Source organism: Girardinichthys multiradiatus, chromosome 17, assembly GCF_021462225.1.
Source record: "Girardinichthys multiradiatus isolate DD_20200921_A chromosome 17, DD_fGirMul_XY1, whole genome shotgun sequence".
Lineage (NCBI taxonomy): Eukaryota > Metazoa > Chordata > Actinopteri > Cyprinodontiformes > Goodeidae > Girardinichthys > Girardinichthys multiradiatus.
The window spans coordinates 23,831,787-23,846,456 of NC_061809.1; the positions used below are offsets into that span (position 1 = coordinate 23,831,787).

Consider the following 14,670-nt stretch of genomic DNA (forward strand, 5'->3'; position numbering starts at 1 on the left):
TAAATGTGTGAATGTGTGCGTGTTTGTGAGTGTGATTGGGTGAATGTGGCTCTAGCATAAATCGTTTTGAATGGTCAGTATGACTGGAAAAGCTCTATATAAATTTGGTCCATCAAGCATTTGCTGTTTTGTAGAGCTCGGGTTTGGTGGAATAGTTTTGTTACAGAAAATAAAATACAAATATGATGCTTGTTCGTGCATATATACTATAACCTTTATTTGTTCGTACATATATACTATAACCTTTATGCACGGACATGGCGAAGAAGGGAGGAAAATCTCTTCACGGATCTGGGGTTTTGCATTTACCACCAAAGACAGATGCTGATGCTGGCACACTCAGCTGCTGTATCTGATGTAATCTCCCTTGCTGAGCTGGATTGATTCTGCTATTCCTTTGGTGGGTGGGCGAGCAGGCCTGCCAGCCGAGTCTCTGCTGTAACTGGAGCATAGTTCTGTGGTGGAGCTGGGGAGAACCCACAGGAGCTGTCATAGTTTTGTTATGTAGGTTAATGCTGCTCACAGAAGAACACAATATGAGACATTTTGCTTGGATCAAATTGCCATTAAATTGTTTAGCACATACAAATGGGACGTTAAAACTATAAAACGGTTTCTGAAATTCAGATTTAAATGTTTGATCTCCCTTTTATGAGTGAGCTCTCAAGTTTAGTGAAACTGTATTTTTTGGTTGTTTTTCTTTAGAAACTGGTTCAGCTATAACTTCCTCCTGTATTGGCCTGGGTAACTCACTCACGCCACCTGCAGGCCAGGCTGGAAAACCAGTTCCAGGTTATAATGGTAAGAGAATTACCAAGAATTAACTTTTCATTATGTTTTGCAAAACATTTTCTGGTCGCAGGGTTCTTACGAAGTCTTGAAAAGGTTTTGGAATTTTGGTCCAGTATTAGTTAATGTGTTTCTAGATTTAATTCCTTCTTCCATTCTCTAAAAGATTTTCCAGCCTGTCTACTTTTTTACTGTAAATTAGTCCATCCATCTGTCCATGAATCAGTTATCCATCTATTTATCCTTTTGTATATCCCCATATATATTCATTCATCAGTCAGCCTCTCTGTCTGTGTCTGTCTGTTCATCACTCATCCATCCTACCATCAATTAGTCTGTCCATAAATCAGTCCCTGCATCTCTCCATCTTTTCATCCCTCTTCATCTCTTGTCTGTCCATCCGACCATACCTCCATTCATCCATCCGTTCAAAAGTCTGACCACTATCGAAATTTCTGTCATCATTTGTAATTTCATAAATCCACAAGTTAATGCGAGTGCAACAAAACCCTAAGTATGTTTTATATTTAACAACATTGTCTTAAAAAATGACTGGGAGCTCTGGAGATTTTAATGTGGGATTTTGACATGAGAAATGTGTAAGAACTAGTTACAAATTAGTTTTTTCAATCATATTCTTCAAAATGTTCAGTGTTAACACAGCTACTAAGAATAAACTGATCCATCTTCCTGTTTTTTTTGTTTTGTTTTTTTTTAGTCACTGTGATTGATGATGACATGCAGGAGGTGAAGCCAAGAACTCTGGGAAATATTGTGGTCAGGTAAGCCAAGCTGATGTGTGGGCAACTTCCTTTGGTTCTGTTTTAAAACTCCCAGATGTACAGTATGTGTTTACAGAAGAGCATTTTGCACATACGATCTCAGTTAGATGGGCAGCATATGTCTGACTCCACACGTTAGTGTTTCTGGAAGCAAAGGGCTGGTAATGGAAATGTTTTTGTAAAACAGGGTCGCTAAGTGGACTTCACTGAAAGTAGCTGAGCTCTTTTGTGCTGCTTTCAGTGCCAGTCTGTTTCCTATCTGTTATCACCCTCCATTCCACTCCCCCGCACTTTTTAAAAATGCTGGTAATGACCAAGTGCTGCTGAGGGGGGATTTCCAATATGGGGTGCATCAAGTGAGTTTGAGCTCTTAAGACAGACAGGAACAGCTGTGTTATTGTTCTTTCTGGTCTTATGAGAAAATCTGGACCATTTCTTCTATTTCATTCTCAAACTGGGTCTGCAGCTTTGCCAAGAGTCCATGCAGCCAACAGGGCACATTTTAAAGCATCACAAACTCTTTGTCTTTCATTAGAAAGTTGCAAGAAAGCTACAGCATTCTGATCCAAAATATATTGGTTCCTAATATAATAATGCACAGCTACATCAGCATTTTTATCCCAATTGAGTTCATGTATCAGGCTTACAAATACTTTTTGGTTTGAAACAGGAATAACAACATAAGATAAAAAATAGGTTTTCCTTGGGTAAAATCTTTTCCTTGGGGTGAGCTTTTTCTCTGCACAGTTAGATTAAGGGTTCAGGACATGGAGGAAACTGGCTAAGAGGGGGGATTACTTGTAGTCTCTTAGTAAACAATGACTTCCTGACCTTTCCTTTCTTGCTTTTTGTTTGTTTGGGTGCCTGTGTCTGTGGATCAGTTAAGGTCTAGCAGAGCTTGACTGCATATCAAGAAGAACTGCAATAAATTAAAAATAAACACACAATTCTTTTGTTTGTGTCAGTTTGGCTCTAAACCATTGGTAGCCTATTAGATTTAATGCTACCTAGAACCTATTAAGAGGCAGCTAGACAATGGGTCCCACATTTCTCCCAAGCCAGACTATTTTTAATTTTATTTTTAAGTTAATTTAATTCTGTTCTTTTCCCCTCAGACTGCCTTTACCACCCGGAGCTGCACTGTCCCTGTGGCAAAACCAGGATTTGTTCAAGGAGCTCTACTTCTCCACGTTCCCAGTAATTTAATTATCTACATTGTAATGCTGTTTAGGTTGTGGTCAGTTTTGCTTTTAAGAAAACAAAGTATACTTTTTAAAAGACTGTGACTTTTTGCAGCAAAAGGTAGACCTCTAGTGTTTAAATTTGATATTGCAGACTTTTCTGATCTATTTGCAGCATGTAGGGTCTGCAGGATGTTTTAATGAAATGCTGATAGATAGATAGATAGATAGATAGATAGATAGATAGATAGATAGATAATTTGGGATTATACTAGAGACAGTTCTTCTGGCTTCCTCTTGTTTAATCCTTCCCCTTTAGGGATACTATGACACAATGGATGCTGGCTTTTTAGACAAAGAAGGTTTCCTTTACATCATGTCCCGGTCTGATGATGTCATCAATGTGGCAGGTCACAGGCTGTCTGCTGGAGCATTAGAGGAGGTGGGAAAACCATCGCACAGGATTTGAAACCGCAATTTTCCTAGTAGTTTTTTTCCTAATTGCAAGGATGCGTTTGTGTTTTCCAGTCAGTGCTTCTGCACTCTGCAGTGGGAGACTGTGCTGTGGTGGGCCTTGAGGACACTCTGAAAGGCCATGTTCCTTTGGCGCTGTGTGTACTTAAACAAGGTGAGCAATACAGTGCCCAGCAAAAGTATGCACATTTTACATTTGATCATATTACAACCATAACATACATGAATTTACTTTTTTTTTTTTAATGCAATATCCTGAAAAGAGAAACTTGCATTTGAGAAGCAGATGACAGGGCCAGAAATACACAGCTACAGTGGTGACAGGATAATTATTAGTTGTGTACTCCACAAATCTGGGCTTTTTGGGAGAGTGATAAGTAGAAAGTCGTCGTTGAAAGAAAGGGTGAAGTCCTTTTAGCCACTGGCCATGTAGGGGTCAGATGAGACCAAAATTGAACTTGAGGCTGTGTGCAAAATGTTATGTGTGGTGAAGAAGTAACACTGCACTTCTAACACACCATCCCTACATTGACGCATGGTGGTCATTAGCTGGTAGAAATGGATGATTTTAAATAAAGGGCAATACTGGAAGAAAACCTGACAGAAGCTTTAGAGTATTTAAGAACAGGGCAGAGGTTCACCTTCTAGCAGGGCCCTGACTAAACATACAACCAGAGCTACAATAGAATGGTTTAGATCAAAGCATATCCATGGATCATAATGGCCCAGTCCAGACGCTGCCTATTCAGTCTGTCTGAACTTAAGCTTCTATGGAAAGAAAATGTCAGTCTCTAGATGTCCTGGGAGCTGTCCCAACAGCAAAAGGGTTTCTACAAAGTATTGACTCAAGGAGGGCAAATACAAATGTTTGCATCATTTTCCACATTTTTATTTTTGCATTTGTTTTGTTTCAGGTGTGCATAAAACTAAGGAAGAAATCATAAAGGAGATTGTGAAGCTTGTGAGAGACAACATAGGACCTGTGGCCGCCTTTAGGAATGTTCTCTTCGTCCACGGGTTACCAAAGACCCGTTCTGGAAAAATCCCCCGTTCTTCTTTGGCCAACCTGATCAACGGCAAACCCTACAAGGTAAGATGCAACGTGCTGGGACATGTTCTGAGCATTTTACAGTAATCATTCATTAAATTTGTGAAACAATTATCAGTAGGACTTTTTCTTTATCTTGGGGGAAAATACTTAAAGGTTCTGTTTTTGTCATGCTGGGTCATGGTGCAGGGCCTATTTTAACTAATCTGTTACAATTTCAGGTAAATATAGATTCACAAATAGCAGTTTTAGATTTTCACTTAAATTAAATATTTCTTTTTTTACAGATTACTCCAACCATTGAGGACCCAGAAGTGTTTAAAGACATTGAGAGGCAAGTACAAAACGTTCTGAGACGAGGTGCAGCTTGAACACACCGGTGGCAAAGAAAACCGAGGCTTGAAAACCGGACTACCACTTTACTCCGTTTACATTGTGTAGTTGAATGAATGTGAAAGCATTTGGAAAAATTAGGCATCCCGACTAATACAACTGATGGACCTTAGAGCAACATTAAACAATGTGTGTCTGCCCTTCGGCTTTTAATACTTGAACATTAATGCTGATTATAGGCCATTAAGAAAGTTTTAGTGGTAATTCAGTAGAATCTTATGGTTAAATCCCAACAAATCTAGCTGAAATTGGTTGAGAAACATTTTTCAGTTTTGGTTCAAATTCAAAAATGTTTTTCCAATATAAACAAAGAAACATGTTTCTAAACAACTATACATGCTTTGTCAGGATCAGTATTTCTCATGTCTTATTTACACATTTTACAACGGCGCTTGATTAACTCTTTTTAGATTATTGAACAAACCAATCACAGTGTGGGTTTTTAAACAGTTGACAAAAGTAACCAGTGAGCTGTACTACAGAAAGTCAGGTTTCTGTGTAATGAGGTGGATCTGTTTGAGTCAGAGATTTGGTGTAAAACATCAGACTGGGACTGCATTTGTTGTTGGACATATTGAATGTCACTGATTAATAATAGCCAATCAAGGAACGACTACAAGTACTTGTAGTGTTGAATAAATGATTATCCTGCATTTAGACTTAACTGAAAGGGTTATTTAGCTTTTTTTTGTTTTAGGTAGATGATCTGGAAAATACTCTAATATTTTGTTAAAAGGTAGTGATTCTTGGCCAGTCACTTCTTATTAAATATGACTACTGATCAAACCAAAATAACTCAGATTGTACTCCTGCTGCTAGATTTTTATTGGAGTCACATGATCAGATTTCCTTATAGCATGTTTACAGTAAACACTTTTTAAATGGTCGGGTGCCAAAGCTGGTGAGAAACATCCCAACGGGGTTTCGATTGTTTATAAAACATCCAGATGTCTCCTTTTTGTGCCTGAAAAAGCTGGAAGCAAAAAGTCCAAAACTGCACAGGTACTACTTTGGTCATGTTGCCACTTTGGCATTTTGAACTTGTGCAGTATTGGTTGTTTGGTACTCCACTTTTCTGGGGTACAAAAAAGAGGTGCCTTCTACATGATGCATTATACTGACCATGCATCAATTTGTACCCAGCTTTGGGATGTTTCTTACATGCTTTGACAACCGAAACTATACTTTTCTCCTGCTCTACTGTAAGGAAATGTGGATGTGTCTCCAAGAACACCTAACAACAGGAGGTTGCTGAGTTATTTTAGTTTGATCAAGGAGTCTTAAGTTATAAGGTAACATAAACTGACCACTACTAAGTTGTTTGGATAGTGGTATGATTTGGCAAAGGAGTAAATTGACCCAGAGTTTCCTTTCTCTACTCAAGATTTAACTTCTCCGATATCCTTTATTTAGATGTACAGGTCCTTCTCAAAATATTAGCATATTGTGATGAAGTTCATTATTTTCCATAATGTCATGATGAAAATTTAACATTCATATATTTTAGATTCATTGCACACTAACTGAAATATTTCAGGTCTTTTATTGTCTTAATATGGATGATTTTGGCATACAGCTCATGAAAACCCAAAATTCCTATCTCACAAAATTAGCATATCATTAAAAGGGTCTCTAAACGAGCTATGAACCTAATCATCTGAATCAACGAGTTAACTCTAAACACCTGCAAAAGATTCCTGAGGCCTTTAAAACTCCCAGCCTGGTTCATCACTCAAAACCGCAATCATGGGTAAGACTGCCGACCTGACTGCTGTCCAGAAGGCCACTATTGACACCCTCAAGCAAGAGGGTAAGACACAGAAAGACATTTCTGAACGAATAGGCTGTTCCCAGAGTGCTGTATCAAGGCACCTCAGTGGGAAGTCTGTGGGAAGGAAAAAGTGTGGCAGAAAACGCTGCACAACGAGAAGAGGTGACCGGACCCTGAGGAAGATTTTGGAGAAGGGCCGATTCCAGACCTTGGGGGACCTGCGGAAGCAGTGGACTGAGTCTGGAGTAGAAACATCCAGAGCCACTTTACACAGGCGTGTGTAGGAAATGGGCTACAGGTGCCGCATTCCCCAGGTCAAGCCACTTTTGAACCAGAAACAGCGGCAGAAGCGCCTGACCTGGGCTACAGAGAAGCAGCACTGGACTGTTGCTCAGTGGTCCAAAGTACTTTTTTCGGATGAAAGCAAATTCTGCATGTCATTCGGAAATCAAGGTGCCAGAGTCTGGAGGAAGACTGGGGAGAAGGAAATGCCAAAATGCCAGAAGTCCAGTGTCAAGTACCCACAGTCAGTGATGGTCTGGGGTGCCATGTCAGCTGCTGGTGTTGGTCCACTGTGTTTTATCAAGGGCAGGGTCAATGCAGCTAGCTATCAGGAGATTTTGGAGCACTTCATGCTTCCATCTGCTGAAAAGCTTTATGGAGATGAAGATTTCATTTTTCAGCACGACCTGGCACCTGCTCACAGTGCCAAAACCACTGGTAAATGTTTTACTGACCATGGTATCACTGTGCTCAATTGGCCTGCCAATTCTCCTGACCTGAACCCCATAGAGAATCTGTGGGATATTGTGAAGAGAACGTTGAGAGACTCAAGACCCAACACTCTGGATGAGCTAAAGGCCGCCATCGAAGCATCCTGGGCCTCCATAAGACCTCAGCAGTGCCACAGGCTGATTGCCTCCATGCCACGCGGCATTGAAGCAGTCATTTCTGCCAAAGGATTCCCGACCAAGTATTGAGTGCATAACTGTACATGATTATTTGAAGGTTGACGTTTTTTGTATTAAAAACACTTTTCTTTTATTGGTCGGATGAAATATGCTAATTTTGTGAGATAGGAATTTTGGGTTTTCATGAGCTGTATGCCAAAATCATCCGTATTAAGACAATAAAAGACCTGAAATATTTCCGTTAGTGTGCAATGAATCTAAAATATATGAATGTTAAATTTTCATCATGACATTATGGAAAATAAGGAACTTTATCACAATATGCTAATATTTTGAGAAGGACCTGTACATTTAGTGAGTTTCTTTAATGGGATTGCTTTAGTTTAGGCCAACACTGAACATATGTTTTAAATTAGCAGAGGTTGTTAATTTAAATATATCACCTCCATAAACCACCTTGGCTGTGTGCTGGTTTGAGGCAAAATTGCGATAATGATCTACGAGGGGTTAAGACTGTAGACTAGGACTTTTAAATGGTAACTATTTACTGGTATGCTAATTGGCCAGTCGTGGCTCTTTAAGTAACAAAGGTCTAATCGTAAGTCAGGGCGACTATTTTTTGGAATGTCATTGTCGCTTAATTTGAATGAAAACCAATGCAAACAGCTCACTGTCTTTTTTTTATTGACAATGAAAATTTGTTTGCTCACCACTTAGTTTTGACCAAAGTACAAGAAGTAATAAAAAAAAAAAAATGGGAACCAAAATAATTCTCATTCGTGCAAATGTAAAAACAAATGTGTAAGACGTTTGCTGTCCGTCAGAAACAATTAAAGACAAATAACAGGGCTGTACAATAATTACCCTGAAAACTGACTGAAACAAAGAACATTTACACTGAGATGGAAGTCACAGCAAGCAACAGGTTTTTTTTTAATCATTAAGTCACCTCACTTCGACATGGTCATAAACACTCTACACACACTATGAGCTAAAGCAGTCTGTCTTTCAGTTATTTCATCTGTTCTGTTAACAGGAGGGGCAGGGTAGAAGGCCAGCTTGGCTGTAAGTGTAGTCTGTGTTAATGTGCTGCCTGACAAAACGTACAGACAAGTGACGGCTCCGCTGATGCTTTTTATGTTCTCCGAGTGGAAGTTGTGCACCTTCAGATCGCTTCAGCGTCTCTTGTTTTGTCCTTGGCTACTAAATAGTCTGAGTTGATGCAGTTGTATGAAAGTGCTTGTCACGTTGTTCCAGTGTGCTGACAACTCCGCCTGAAAAGCTGCATCCTATACATGATGGTGAGTCCATAAGAAGAATGTTGTTGTAAGAGTAGCTCACCACTAGAGTGCAGGCCTTCACAACATCTGGAGTTTCTTCCTCTCTATGGTCCAGCACAGGTTCTTCATAATTTTCATTAGCACAATGAAAAAATAAAACCATATGTACAAAATGATCTAGAGGAACAGGGTCTAATGGAGAGTTTAAAGAGCAGCATATATTCATCTATGGTCCACTAAATGAGGTGGCAGGGACATTTTTTGCACAAACCCTTAATATCTATTTATACATAGATGTCTGTGTGTATATAATAAAAATGACATATTTATAAGAATTTACAGATAACCTACACATCTCCTGTAGAAGAAATACACAGTACACTATGCTCTGACAAGTTAAAAGGTAGAAATGGTGACAATGAGGCAGCCTGCAGGACAGTTTAGCACCGGCACCTGGTGCCCGCTTTAGAAGTCATGGAGGAGGGGATCAGAGAGGAAAGCAGGACTTCTTGGCAGTGCATGTCATCGGATTGTTGATTGGCCCGTTCATTCAGAACTGTAGCTGAAAGGGAAAACAAAAGGTTAGCTGTGTCAGATCTTTTCTGAACATGTCAGAGTTAGCCAAGAAATACACTGAGGTACTCACATAAACCCACCTTCCTTTACTTTGTTTGGCTGCTTTAATGAGTTAGAAACCCTGTGATGCAACATTGGCTGACTTTGATAAAGACCTCTGGCAGTTTAAAGTTTAGTTTTGCTTGTTGATGGTGACTGTAGGTTCAGTTGAACTTACAAGGGTTGGCTCTTAGCATTTCTGGCATGAATGATTTGTGTGTTGGTGATTCATGAAAGCCTTGTTTTTTTTCCATTTTAAAATACCAGCACTTTAGCTTTGCTGATGTCAACTAGGAGTTACTTTAATTCTGTTAGGGTTAGGATCCTTGACCAATTGACTAGATACCTGTTGTTGATGTTCTATTAGTGATTTTAATTTTTTTAATCCATCTATTTTTGTCTGCATGGCTTAACAGATATCATATAGTTGCTCTTAGTGCCTTTGACCTTTTACAGAGTCAAACACAGTCACACAAACGTTTCTTGTTTCATAAAATGCAAGTTTTACAGAGATTAGAAGCTGAACAGAGCAGAAAGTAACTATTAGCCTAGCACTTAGGCGGAGAGGTTTGAGATGCTACGGTTACTCATCTGAGCTACAATGGGAGGTAGTCAGCCAAGCATTGTCACTTGATGGTTCTATGATGCTGATTTAACTTTGCAAGCGGGAGCCAGCTGGCTTGCCTTGGGGCCATATTGCTGCCTTTTTTCTTGAGGGTTGCTGCCACAATTCTTTGGTGATTGTTTTAGTTGGAGGCAGTAAGCACCTCTGTCTCTGTACAATGCAGAATATTATTGAAACATCTCTAAATATAGTTGCTTTTTATGCTTTCTCTTAATTGTAAAAATGATCCAAATAGACATAACCAGATATCAGTTTGCACTGTATTTATAAGACATTTAATTTTTGCAGATATTTTAGTTGCTGTCTGAACATCAACCTTGTACTATCTTCTGTATATAATTGCAGGCTCTTGCATCACCTTAATTAAAATACGGTCAGTAGTTCAACATAATGTACTGGATTTCATCCCAATGCACTCACTGAACTCTGTATTTTTCTGTGGGTGAGCACCAGCACAAAGTTTAATTCAGTAAAACCCCAAATATGTGTTCCTTGGTTTAGATTATATTTAATTGTTACCTGACAGTTATGATGCCACTAAATTTCTGTTTTATAATGCCAGTTAATCCCTTAAGCCCCACCCACTTTTCTCTGGCTGTAAACTGGTTAAAACACGGTTAAGTTTTTATTTTTCTAAATATCTCGGAAGATTAGGCTTTAATGTTGGTAAATCAAATCGTCAAATTTGTTTTGCAATGTTTATTTAGAAAAAAATTAAGGCGAGGGCCAAAAAAAAGAAACTTTTCTGTGTTTAATCATGAATAAATCAGACATAGTAATGGTTGCAACAATGGTTCCACTAAAATATATTCATTTATGTCTTACCTTTGCACAGGTACCAAAAGTTTGCATGTAGTCCTTGTAGTTGTGGAGATATATTTGATTTATTTAAGGTATGTAATTCCAGGCACAAATTGCTCTAAAACCCCTTAGGGCTTAACAGGTTAATACTAAACAGTTTAGAAGGTTTAAATGTTTATTGCTTTTGTCCTAAGAATTTTTTTTGGGGGGGGGCAAGAGAAAGACAACCTGTTTGAGGAGTATACAAGTGCACCTTAATCACTGAAAAGGTAGCTTATTTGTAATTTGATTCAAAAAGTGAAACACTGATTGGATGTAGCTTGTGTTAACTTTTTTTCCATTTAGATGATTATAGCTTACAGCTACCAAACATTACAATGTATTATAAAACCAACAGAAAAAGGCTAGCAGTCTCTTAAAGGTCATTGCTAAACTAAGCATATTAATGGAAAGTTGATTGGAAGGAAAAGAATCTACCAGCAACAAATAAAACTACAGCCTTATGAGATTCATAAGGTCTGGACCGTGGGTGGAGTTATAGCTTTAAGAGTCAACACACACAGACGTATCTAAGACATTTCCTGTGTTAAATCAGTCCTGACCTAGAGACAGCATCACAGGTATCCTACCTGGGCTAATGAGAACAAATACCAGAATTTCACTTAGTAATCTAAAGCCCTCTTTTCAAATAAATGTATTTCAAACCAACAGATGACATGGTATCACTGTACTTGATAAAATAGAAAACTGGCCTAACTAAAACCTTATAGCACAGGTGTCAAACTCCAGTCCTTGAAGGCCTTTAACCTGCAACTTTTAGATGTTCCCCTGTTTCAACATACCTGAATCAAGTAATTACGTCATTAGCAGGACTCTGGAGAACTTGACTGCATACTGAGGAGGAAATGCACCCATTTGTTTGAGGTGTGTTGGACCAGGGACAGATCTAAACGTTGCAGGACACTGGCTCTTGAGGAGTAGAGTTTGACACCCCTGCCCTATAGATAAACTTTGGGGTGTTGTTAAGAGGAAGAGAAGACCCCAAATCCAACAATGCAGACAAGCTTGAAGGCCGGTATTGAAGCAACCCGAGCTTCTGTAATGCCCCAACAGAACCACAGGGCATGATTTCCCTCCACGTATCACAGGTTTTCATTAGCTGTGAGCCAAAATCATCAAAATGAACAAAAATATATATCACTATGTGAATTGAGTCAGAGTTTCACTTTTTGACAGTTTATTTAGGCTGCTGTAATCTTTTGAAGTTAATCTGTAAATAACTCGTACTTCTCGACAAGCATTAAAGGGGAGAGCACAGGATGTCCCATAGGTTGCTTTTTGCCCCTGTCCTGTCATTTCACCACAGCTACCTGGCAAAAACACATTCTCTATTTGCCAAGTTAATGATATTATCTGGAAACATTTAGAAACTTTTTTAAGGGCTGCTTATAAAACCCGTGCATTCAACTGAGCGAGACACTGTGTTGTGTTACATACAGCTTACAGTTTAAGGTCCCCTGCTTCCTCCTCTCAGCAGGAGTAGGTTCTCACCGTTGAGGTGTCCAGTCGCTGTACTGCAGATGGTCCGACTACAGACGAACAGAGTGAGGAAAGAAAACATTAAATCTACTACCATATCGAAGGTAACAAATGTGTGGTACTTAAGTTCTCACACTCTGATAGAGACATGTAACATTTCTTCCATATAGTATTTTTATTTCCAGTCACCCTGAGAGGACAAAGCCACAAATCACAGTAGGGGAGGTTTGTTTTGAGTATTTTGTTAGCGTCACAGAACAGCACAGAGATTAGACATGAAGGAACACAGGAAAGCTGTTTCAGTCTCATAGGGAAAGGAGGACACTGGCTAGAAATTGATTCTTTCCCAGTCATTTTGAACAATAGTATGCCATTAAGGCATTGCTGCTAATACAATCTGCAGCCGCCGCAAGGACAGTACTGTTATTACAGACCTGAACCATACCTAATCCTCTTCTATAGACAAACAGCCTAACCAGGTAAGGTTGTTTCTCTATAATATAGGAGTAGCAATATGTTAATGGGATGTCTGCAGTAATTTCTTAATTAACTATATACAATGGATAGTTCAGGTTTCTGGAAAAAACCCAAATTATTAATTGTAAAACGAGTATTACATCTATTGGGCTGCATCTGTTCTTTTTTAAGCATTACTTGTCGATGTAAATAAACTTTAGACTTCCAACTTAACATGTGCTGAAAAATTTACACTTTAAATATCACATTTGATTACAGAGAGCTTTAGTTGACATGATTATAAATGAGAAAGGAAAAATGTCTACAAGCTTATATAAAGTAATTTTGAACAATGTTGGTGAAAACTGTAATTATATGGGTTTGGACAAAATAAATCTGATAGTGTCCTGATTTGACACCATCCTTTTTGGCTTTGTAAGGTTAACATCATGCAAACGTAGCCCTAGTGGACAGCCCTGATGAGCCACGCTGCCAGGAGTGCTACAGGAAATCAGGATTGACCAAAGCAAATCTATTTCGTTTTATAACTGTCCAAATTGGGGAAAATAAATCTGAAATATTTACGTAGATTACTCAAGCTGTAATAAATCATTACTGTCCTTTTAATGGAGGCCCATTTTAGCCAATGTCCTCTTACCCTGAAGGGTTGTGAATTTACGATGTTTAAGGTAACCTACGCCAAACTACTTTTTAATGTTCTGTTTCATTACTTCATGGGTTAAACCATCAAGCAAAGGTTTTATTTTAATAAGACCCTCTCCACTTTTATTTACCCAGTGACATTTGCAAAACATCCTATAAAGCTCAATCGTAAGAGTTATTCTTAAAGAAAGGTCAAGTTGAAGAGAATCACCGTTTTCAAAGGAGAGAAGCAGGGCAGTGGTTGAAAGAAGTTGTGTCAATATGAGAAGGATCAGGTAAAATTAGTATGGATGTGGGACTGACAAGCCCAGAACTTTTTGGAGGACATAGCTGACCTTGAAACCAGTCCAAATACATGTCATCAGGACTGTCATCCAGCACCTCAAAGAGGACTGCAGAGCAACCGTCGGAGAGAACAAGAAAGACAGTCAGAATGCTCCTGACATAAAACAGCAGCCAAAACTCCTCTCAGGTGTTTCACTTTCATCTACTTGTTCAACAGGTTGATAAAAGCTCTTTTTCATTTCAGCTTCTAGACTCAAATATCCAGTTTTTTCTGCATTTTATAAACTAAACTATCCACCAAGCCAACAGAAGAAAATTGATTGGCCTTACCATCAGGGGGCAGTCTTCTGGAATGACCAGACGTCGCAATGAGACGGAACCCAGCTGGAAGTGTTTCTGCCGATCCAGGCATCATACTGATGCCGTGGACGTCCCTGGGAGGGAACTGTCGCCGCCATGACGGACCCCGGAAGTCTTTGTCATCGCACTAAACAACAGAAACGTAAAAACTCCATTAGGATTTTCAGTATGGTGTCATGTTCGCGTTTTATGGTTACTGATCAGCAAATAGAGGGAAGGAATTATCTAAAAGTAAGAACTTTTCCAGCTCTAAACTAACATAATGTAAAGCTGAGATGTATATTAGCTAAAAACATAAATGATAAATATATGTAGTCAATCTAGTACCAGTGGAGGTTGACCTTTGATAAACTCCAGTCTGAATGGGAATATCCATTACCTCATGCTAAAAAGTCCTCACTTGATGTGCACATGTTGGGGAGATCCCTGCCTGACTTACCTCTTTTACAAATGCAGAAATGTAAACATTATTGGTGAACTGGTTCATGGGATGGTGTTTAGAAAACTGGAGCTTTTCAGATAAAGCTGCCTGTATTAGTTAAAACTCACACAGGAAACTCTGGGTTTGACCATGACCTGCATGTTGGTAAATAAAACTTCTGAATGCATCAAATAATTCTTTGCTGTCTTGAGTGTTTTGCGTTGAGTTTTTGTCTTCTATCAAACTAAAGGTAAGTTTCCTCAGACATCTGACAGC

The 14,670-nt window shown here is 39.0% G+C and overlaps 2 protein-coding genes across 14 annotated transcripts in view; one reads left to right on the plus strand and one right to left on the minus strand.

Annotated features, from left to right (window-relative positions):
* acss3 (acyl-CoA synthetase short chain family member 3) overlaps positions 1 to 5,331 on the plus strand; it is a 48,172-nt gene extending 42,841 nt beyond the window's left edge. For both annotated transcript variants that reach the window (XM_047390073.1, XM_047390074.1), the window contains 7 exons: positions 706 to 801; positions 1,508 to 1,571; positions 2,687 to 2,768; positions 3,072 to 3,194; positions 3,281 to 3,380; positions 4,141 to 4,316; positions 4,562 to 5,331. In XM_047390073.1, the coding sequence (XP_047246029.1) occupies positions 706 to 801; positions 1,508 to 1,571; positions 2,687 to 2,768; positions 3,072 to 3,194; positions 3,281 to 3,380; positions 4,141 to 4,316; positions 4,562 to 4,645 (725 nt within the window). In that variant the 3' untranslated portion in view covers positions 4,646 to 5,331. The remainder of the gene's footprint in view (positions 1 to 705; positions 802 to 1,507; positions 1,572 to 2,686; positions 2,769 to 3,071; positions 3,195 to 3,280; positions 3,381 to 4,140; positions 4,317 to 4,561) is intronic.
* A 2,685-nt stretch (positions 5,332 to 8,016) lies between these two features.
* ppfia2 (PTPRF interacting protein alpha 2) overlaps positions 8,017 to 14,670 on the minus strand; it is a 222,827-nt gene continuing 216,173 nt past the window's right edge. For 4 of the 12 annotated variants that reach the window (XM_047390064.1, XM_047390061.1, XM_047390060.1 and 1 more), the window contains 2 exons: positions 13,944 to 14,100; positions 12,266 to 13,720 (listed from right to left, as the gene is read on the minus strand). In XM_047390064.1, the coding sequence (XP_047246020.1) occupies positions 13,545 to 13,720; positions 13,944 to 14,100 (333 nt within the window). In that variant the 3' untranslated portion in view covers positions 12,266 to 13,544. The other 8 variants (XM_047390071.1, XM_047390066.1, XM_047390072.1 and 5 more) reach the window with 6 other exon arrangements.